Source organism: Primulina huaijiensis, chromosome 7, assembly GCF_012295235.1.
Source record: "Primulina huaijiensis isolate GDHJ02 chromosome 7, ASM1229523v2, whole genome shotgun sequence".
In the NCBI taxonomy this organism is placed as follows: domain Eukaryota; kingdom Viridiplantae; phylum Streptophyta; class Magnoliopsida; order Lamiales; family Gesneriaceae; genus Primulina; species Primulina huaijiensis.
The window spans coordinates 15,223,350-15,231,938 of record NC_133312.1 but is presented as its reverse complement, the minus strand read 5'-3'; the positions used below and the strand labels follow the sequence as shown (position 1 = coordinate 15,231,938).

The 8,589-nt window shown below is 34.6% G+C and overlaps 2 protein-coding genes across 2 annotated transcripts; one reads left to right on the top strand and one right to left on the bottom strand.

Annotated features, from left to right (window-relative positions):
* Positions 1 to 684: 684 nt before the first annotated feature.
* LOC140980348 (exonuclease V, chloroplastic-like) lies at positions 685 to 4,560 on the bottom strand. The gene is made up of 7 exons (XM_073446114.1): positions 4,153 to 4,560; positions 3,883 to 3,987; positions 3,258 to 3,379; positions 2,600 to 2,749; positions 2,340 to 2,493; positions 1,624 to 1,700; positions 685 to 1,335 (listed from the first exon to the last, which is right to left on the bottom strand). The coding sequence occupies exons 1-7, from the start codon at positions 4,477 to 4,479 to the stop codon at positions 1,065 to 1,067; spliced, it is 1,206 nt and encodes a 401-aa protein (XP_073302215.1). The 5' UTR covers positions 4,480 to 4,560; the 3' UTR covers positions 685 to 1,064.
* Positions 4,561 to 5,764: 1,204 nt separating this feature from the next.
* Positions 5,765 to 7,826, top strand: LOC140980203 (uncharacterized). The gene is made up of 5 exons (XM_073445912.1): positions 5,765 to 6,236; positions 6,307 to 6,450; positions 6,541 to 7,240; positions 7,327 to 7,596; positions 7,674 to 7,826. The coding sequence occupies exons 1-3, from the start codon at positions 6,234 to 6,236 to the stop codon at positions 7,072 to 7,074; spliced, it is 681 nt and encodes a 226-aa protein (XP_073302013.1). The 5' UTR covers positions 5,765 to 6,233; the 3' UTR covers positions 7,075 to 7,240; positions 7,327 to 7,596; positions 7,674 to 7,826.
* Positions 7,827 to 8,589: the final 763 nt, after the last annotated feature.

The following is an 8,589-nucleotide window of genomic DNA, read 5'->3' as shown; positions in this document are numbered from 1 at the left end:
CAGATTATAGGCTATAACTTGATAAGTTTACAACTGTTTGTAGCAACTGATCATTTTCCAACTGATCAGTCAGTTGTCCGAGTAGTTCAGTCAGCTGGTTCAGTTGCTTTCGATTATAATCTTCAGTTATGGGCAATCGATAGTTTGCATATTTTAGATCAGTTACTTTCAGTCTTCTTGATCAGTTAAGTTCAATCTATTAAATGCTCAGTTTGTCAAACTTTCGAAATTCAGTTTCCAACACACTTTGAGGTAGGAAACAAAACAAAGTTGTGCTAGATATTGCTGAGTATGCGTCGGGAACCAAAAATTGCAATTGTCTAGTTAGACTGTGAGGAGCAATGTATATAACTTGGTAGACACAAACCGACAACATTATGGTAAAAATAATATAAGATTTATTTTATCTTACGGAAGCATGATAAGTCATAAAGAAATCGGATATATTTTATCTAGGCTGAAAATCTCGCATTACCTTATGCTTTTATGCAGACTCGATATATGTAACAATATCATATACTAAAATCTTAAAAAAAGTAAAGTAAAATAGAGAACATGGATAAAATGGATTCGGAGTGAATAGGGACAAATGTCTTAAACAAATAAGACTATTTCAGGAAAAAGAAAGATGACTAAATTTGGAATGGAATAAAACATTGATACCTACTTACATAGGAAATATAAAGAATCCACAGTATTCGCCATAAGCTGCATAAATTGTAAATGTACCATAATCAATAGCAAGCCAAGACTTCAAATTATCCGACTCAACTTGGACCATATGCCATGGAAGCAATAATTACTAAAAAAATACATAAAAATTTGAAAAGTTCCTCGGAGTGATTCGCTTGCCACTGTGTCCATCTCTAATGATATTATATAAAGTGATTTCCAGGACTCGGGGAAGCTATCGATTACAGGCTAATAAATAAATAATCAAAATTGCAACAAATTGTTGAAACATGTGTTTTGCAGAGAAGGTTCAGTATGCAACCAAATGATTTTTCTGAAGAAGCTTCAATATGAAACTGAATGATTCTTCTGAAGAGGAGCGAACCATTTGTTTAGGACTGTTCATTCTTTGAAGGAATTGGCGGAGAAAGGAGATCTTCGTTCTCTGGTGGAGTTGTCGAATCATCCATGTTAGAGTTTGCAGGACATCGAGAAGAAAACTTACAGAACTTGCATTTCCAACGCTCCTCGGTTGGAGTGAAGATGGCTTCTCGCTCCCCTTGCCAAAATTCCATACACGACTTAATTTGGCTCTCGAACCATGCGGGCTCATAATCAAACTGATCTTCACCCAATAATGATTGATCTTCTTGTAACTCGTATCTACAACGTGAAATTGAAATATTTGAATTTCCACAGCATATTACCCGAAAGAAAATCTTTTAATACAAAAATAGACTGCAATTGCCATGTCTTGATTGTTCTGCTACCTTTTACATGTTACCTTAAAGATATTGAAAAACTATTTCGCTAATTCCAAATATTCTTTAAAGACATGCAAGAGTATATAACGAGAGAAGAAACTCGAACCATTCCTAGAAATATTGAGGATTATAGCCGGAAGAGGTTTAACTACCAAAAGAAAAATATTTAGATGGCAAAGCTAGGTACCTCAAAAGCAGCTGGTCCTGAGCCCGAGGCAGCAAACAGCAACTATTTTGAAAATACCTCACTAAATCATCAAGAGTCTGCAAACCATATAGAGAGATTAGAATCAACCAAGGAACACTGATTTCTATGAGATGAGTTTTTTTTTTTTTTTTTTTGACAAAAACACTGCTCTCTGTACCTTACAGGAGAAGTCTAAGTACATACCCTAGGTAATCATATTAAAATATCCAGGAGTTCAGATACAGGGATAGGCAATTCGTTACAATATTTTCATATCTTAAGTGTATTGAGGTAGACTTCAATTGTCATGTCCTAATTGTTCCATTACTTTCTACAAGTTGCCTCAAACATGTGAAAGAACTTATTCCTTAATTTCAAATATTACCATCTCTTAAGTGTCTTAAAGTAGACTGCAATTGTCATGTCCTAATTGTTATATTACTTTCTACATGTTGCCTTGAAGATATTAAATAACTTATTAATGGAGTTGAGATATAGAGATAGGCGATTCGTTACAATAATTTCAAGCAAATTAACAAGAAAAACATCAGAAAATGGAGGAAACAAGGTAGGGAAAAGGGATTCAACAACATACATTTATTGCACAAGTGTAGTTTTTCAAGTACTGCACATACCACTCAAATTATTTGAAATTATGAAACAAATAATTTTTTAAACCAGATGCGTCGGGATCTGTTACCGGACAAATTTTTTACCTCTGAAGGGAAGCCTGATTTCTCTGTAACTTGTCTAACTTCGGGCGACAAAATGTAATGTGGATTCAGTGAGAAGTAATCAAAAAACTTGTGTGAGGGAAATTTGTTTGCAACTAAACTGTCCCACAGGTACTTGTAGCACATTAATTGAAGCCTGCCAAAAATGACGTTGACAAAATAACCTACAAGTAAAGAAAGGAAAACCCAAAAGAAAATAGAAGACAAGTGATTTGAGAGAAATTATCGCAGTAAATTTATACCTTCCATTTCTCCTTTGTGGTTCAGCTGGAAGTGTTGCTCGAACACGAGTTTTCGTGTCAACCAATATCGGTATTCTTTCAGACTCCACCAAAGACATCCGAATTTCATCTATTATTCCAACCATCCACACACCTTCTGCAAAGCCTACTCTGAACGCACAATAAGATGAGTAAATATAATAAGAACACTAGGGGATGAATAACGTAACAAGATGCAAAAAACATAGTGTGAGAAAAATCCAGTCCATATATATATATATATATATATATTGGCATGCAGAAAGATTACAACTTCAACTGCTATAAAATATGATCACATTGAGATTCCTGTTATGATCGTCCAACTGATTGACCATGTACATCTGTTAGAATATAAGCACATTATTCTCTGGAAGATTATTTGAGTGCTGCATCTAAGAAAGTTTCAAGGGATGTTTCCCTTCAATGAAATAGTGCATAAACGAAAGGTAAATATTTTCTAATAATTTCCTAAGGCTAGTATATTGTGTTTTTCTTTGGAAAAAAGGGCCCAGGTAAGAGTTCAATCAGTGAAAATCATGAAATCAGGCAATGTCAACTCAATTTTAGACAGTTCGCAAATGCAAAGTATTATCACATCCTACTATTGAACTGGATTAACAAACACGTCAAAACTCACACAGGTAATTCTCGTGTCAATCCATCTAATAGCAGTTGATTGATGCCCCAAATGAAATTCATAAACTTAACCGCCCACCTATCTTCAATTGATTCAACATCAATTTTCACCCTTTTAACAACCTGCAAGCATTAAAAGATAATTCATAAAAACTGTAAAAAATAAAGACAACCGCAATAATTATGGAAACATTTGATTCAATAACTAGCAAGGACCAAAGGAGCCATCCAAAGCACGTGTATATCAGTAGGCTACATGTTTGAAAGAAGAATCATGTGAAACATCTAAAAATCTTTCTACTAGAGCTGATACATGAAACATAACTGTGGGTCGAGCGATCTTGCATAATAATTTTACAAGATAGATTCATACTCATCAACATTTCTATTCACCATAAGAACAGATGTCATGCGACATTTGTTATTAACATTCATCTGAATTCTACAAATTATACCCCCTCCGTTGTATGATTTTACCGCCTTTAAGTAAAAGCACGCCTATGCTTGGTTGTTAGGTAAAAAAAATTGAAAGCTAACTCTTTTATCATGATTTAAAAGGAAAAAAAACGAATAGCAATAGAAAAGTCATGCACAAATATAATGCAAATAAGAGTTTATCGATATACCTCTTCTTCCAGCTCCATGTGGCGAGCACTGCCTGTTTTCATAGCTTCGGTGCTTTTAGGTCTGCCCCGAAATAGAAAAAACTCCATTTGCTTTTCACACCATTCCTAAAATAAATTTGGAAAGTTTGTCTTCATATTAATATGATTTGGAAGCATTGAAAAGAATGATCGTGTACTACATCCAGATTTGTTTTTTGAAATCTATCGATGAACCAACTATTCTACCCTTCCAAACCAATTCAATGGAACCAAAAAGACAAAAAAATTTACCGTAGAAGTGATGTCGGTAACAGAAAGGCCTCTCCTCCTGCGGAACCGATGGAGAAAAGACTCAAGAACTCTCCTCTGCCTGTTCGGGCTATTTGGCCCAATAATCCGACCCGAATCTTCAATATCCGAATTCAGCGATTCGGTACAACCGGAGAGCCTACGCTTAGACAACATAGTAATAGATCTAATCGACCTGACATTCCGGTCGAACTGAACGGACGGAGGGGCGGCGGAGAACGCAGCTTCGATGAGAGACATCTCCTCTTCGGTGATGACTTCTACGGGGAATTTGGCGGTGGATGGGGGACGAGTCGGTGAAGGAGTCATGCTGGGTCTCGTAGGCGGCGGGTTTCCGGGGGAGAAACGACCGTTGGGAACGACACAAAGATAATTGGTCGGATCAGATTTATAAAGAGGACATGGACTGAATATCGACCGTTGGATTCAAATCATGAAGGGATTATTTATTGCCGTCCCTTCTCAAGTAAGCTTCACTTTTTCTATTTTTTTTAAATTTATTTTTACTTTTATTTACCTTGACGGCAAATAGTCCATAAATTTTTATTGAAGTTCTGAACTTTACGGTCAGTATCCAATAGTTTAAATATTTATATTCAATGTCTGACTCTCCAATGAAGGGGAAAAGACCGAATTACCCTCATATTTTATTAAAACACATTACTACCCTCCTTATACTATTTTGCTGATACTATTAATTTATGATTGTATTATATCTTCTCTCCCTTCTTCTACAGAGTTGCTTCGACCGAGTGAGAAAGAGAGAAATCTTGAACTGAGACGCAGCAAATGGGGGGGAAAAGGCGACAAACAAATCTGCAGAAGCTAGCACCTCGAATAAATGTCGAAGAACTAGAAATACGAAGAAATCCAAGCAAGGTACGAACGAGAAATCCAAGCAAGGTACGAACGAGAACCACATTTTCCTCAATGTCTAGGGTTTGTTAATTGTGGATACTTTTTTGTGGTTTTGAAAATATTATTGTTTGTTTTAGGTTATTGACAACTTTTTTTCCCCAATTTATAGGCTTTGTTCTTGATATTTTTATTCATTCGATTTTTTTAGTTGTACTGTTAATATTTTAAGAAATTTTGATTAAATTCAAAAATTAGTAGATGTGCTTGATTTCGAAGCTGCTGTTCCAAATTCCTTGTGTTATGCACAATTCAATTTTTATGTGATTATTTATTTTTCGTCTACTGTTGTGGCCAGTGCAATTAAATTTTTTGCGTCTAATACCTGGCTAGATTTGTTGATCAAATAGACATGTCTAAATGCTATTTTTTGTTTTGTGTATATGCAATTATGTTCTGTTTCTTATTCTTTTTTGTAATTGTGTTTCTTATAATTATTGTATAATTGTTTTATGTTTTTTAATGTAGAAACTACTGCAGAAGACAAACTAATTCATAATTATCACGAGAAGAAAAGTGGTAAAGAATATTTTTCACGATGTTCCCCTCCTTATTTTAAAACTGTGATGGGAGAATTGAAGCCAATTCTAGGTGAGCAGCATATGAGTCGGATAAATGATACTCCTTTCGCCAAATGGATTGATATGCCAGTCCTTTTTATTAGTAATGGGCGGATCGATTATTTTCTGAATAGATTTCAGGGTGATTCGTGTTCTTTTTTTGTTGGTGATAACATTACCATCCCTTTCAAATTAGCTGATTTCTCTATTGTGCTCGGCCTACATCACATTGGACAACCAACCAGTTGACTTGGACCTGAAACTGGAGTCCAAATTTTTGACACGTCATTTTGACGGCAAGGTCACCAATGCCAACCGAATAGCCATTTATAAAAATTGATTTTCCTTGCAAGAAGTGACGATGAATGTGATATTGATGATTTTGTGAGAACTATCATTTTGTTCATTTTCAACTGCATAATATTTCCCACGGGCAATTATATCACTCCTAGATTTATATTTCTTTATCACGATGATCTCACGATATTTTTTAAATATGCTTGGGGAGATGCTACCTTCCGATTTTTATATCGAGAAATATGTCAGATCGGGAAAAAACTTTATGTTGATGGATGCACGGTTGGATTGATGGTGAGTATTCAGCTTTACTAATTATGATCTTAGTATTTGTAATTACTTTTTAATTTATTTTTTGTTTTAGGCTTGGTTATATGAGACAGTCCCAGTTTTAGGAGTAAGTCGTGGTTTAAATGTGTACCCTTGGTTGTTTTGTTGGGGGAAAAGCAAGATCCCACTAAATGCAGCTGGCAATGAAACATTGTTGAAACGCATATATTCAACTCAGGTACTTATAATTATTTTAGTTTATTAATCTAGTTGTGCAAAATTAATGTTTAGTTGATTGACAGTTGTATTTATTTTTATTTGTGAATAGGTTTTGTCGATACATCCATTTTGTGAGGAGGAGAAGCTGTTAGTGGACATGAATCTTGTTTTAAACCATGAAACGAATAGATCTGAAGTAAAACGTTTTGAGAAACTTGTCATGAAACAAATGAATGATTCAAAGATACTGAGAAAGAGATGTGCTGAATTAGAGGGTGAAAAGGTTCGACGTAGAATGAAGGGAAAAAGGTCTGTGGCGGATAAACGTGACCATGTTGTTAAATCTGAGGAAAAGGTTGATAAAACAGAAGAAAAGATGACTTTTGAGTCACCACATGATGCAAGAGCTAACTTTGGTGATTTTGTTGACGTAGTGGTAAATGCAGTTGTTTTTGATTTGGCTAAAGAAAAGAAAGAGTTAGATGAATCTCATTCTTTGAATGAGACGGTTGATGAGAGCATTGGTGGTAGTTTTGTTGTTTCTTCTGAAGTGGAGAAGAAAACTATTTCTCAATCTTCAATTGTGGATCATGTGAGGGCTAGGGATGATCGTGTGAAGAAAAAAAAGGTTCCATGTTTGTGACTCCACCTAGCTCAACACCAAGACGTAAGAGGAAGGTGACAAAACAGGTAAATTTCTTTTTGGTGATCCTGTTGAGTCTGAGATAATTAATGTTTACATGAGAATTATGAAAAAGCAAAGTTTGCAGCATGGATTTGAGATTTATTGCATGGACACAATGGTGCAGGTTCGTAGCAGTCCGAGTTTTGCGTTTTTTTTGTTTTCGTTTTACTATATTAAGATAAATGAGTATATGTGTTCTTGAATGTGTAGAAAAAAGTCCTTACGAAATTGGAACAACATAGGAAAAGATCGATGGTACGTCGGGATGATTATGGAGCTTTTCTTTCACTGATGACATCTTTCACGACGGCTAGACTGCAGGAACTGGCTGGAGAATTATTTAGAAGATGCAGATACATCATTTTCCCTATGAATGACAGGTGACATTGGTTTTTGTTGGTTTACAAAAGAGATGAAGGGATATTTAAACTGTGTAACTCCATGCATGATCCATTCTCAGTTGGGAAAGCCAAAGTTTATGTAAGTTTACTTTGAAATGTTCAAAGTTTATGTAAATACAAATTAAGATTAAATTTTAAAAGTATTGTTTGTTGCAGACAAAGTTTTTGGCTGGTTCCATACGTCACTTATGGGGATTCGACTTTGTAAGTGAGCCAGTGTTAAGAGAAGTGATCTTGTTCGCTTTAGAAGTTCTTGTACAACACATCAAGTGATGGTACTATAAAATGATATTCATCCTTCTACTTTACTCGGTAAAGTATTGTATCCCATATGTATTCGTTATTATGTCAATTACGAAGACCTTAAGATGTCTGATTGAGTATATATTTTAAAAAATAGAGCAAAATTCACAATAAATCGGGTATACATCTGTTAAAATCAGGTATACATGTACATAAATCGAGTACTCAAATTGAAGATGTATAAAATTCATGAAATTGACATATAACATGAATTTTAGTACTCGATTAATGTACATGTATACCTTATTTTAACACATGTATACCCGATTTATTGTGTAATGTACCTCATAACATATGATACGTACTTTCATCAAAATATAGATGAATATGTTGGATTTACCTTGAAAATAACCTATGTCCACCCGGAAAACATAGCAAGAAGAGAAGTGATCTAGTATGCTTTAAAAGTTCTTGTACAACACATCAAGTGATAGTACTATAAAATGATATCCATCCTTCTACTTTACTCGGTGAAGTATTGTATCCCATCTGTATTCGTTATTATGTCAATTCCGAAGACCTTAAGATGTCTGATTGAGTATATATTTTAAAAAATAGAGCACAATTCACAATAAATCGGGTATACATCTGTTAAAATCAGGTATATATGTACATAAATCGAGTACTTAATACATGCGTCTGTTGTACTCAAATCAACGTATAAATTGTTCTCGATTGTTTAACTTATATACTAAATTAGACATTTTACTTACCTCGAAATTGACAACACATCAACTCTGGCGAATATTTTATTTTGACTTTATCGATG

What these genes read in the sequence shown, in the direction of transcription:
- LOC140980348 (XM_073446114.1), bottom strand. Translation starts at nt 4,479, where the DNA reads ATGACTCCTTCACCGACTCGTCCCCCATCCACCGCCAAATTCCCCGTA. An exon ending in TTACCGACATCACTTCTACG is followed by an intron (nt 3,988 to 4,152) that starts GTAAATTTTTTT and finishes AATTTATTTTAG; the next exon opens with GAATGGTGTGAAAAGCAAAT. An exon ending in TTGACACGAGAATTACCTGT is followed by an intron (nt 2,750 to 3,257) that starts GTGAGTTTTGAC and finishes TTGTGCGTTCAG; the next exon opens with AGTAGGCTTTGCAGAAGGTG.
- LOC140980203 (XM_073445912.1), top strand. An exon ending in AACGCATATATTCAACTCAG is followed by an intron (nt 6,451 to 6,540) that starts GTACTTATAATT and finishes ATTTGTGAATAG; the next exon opens with GTTTTGTCGATACATCCATT.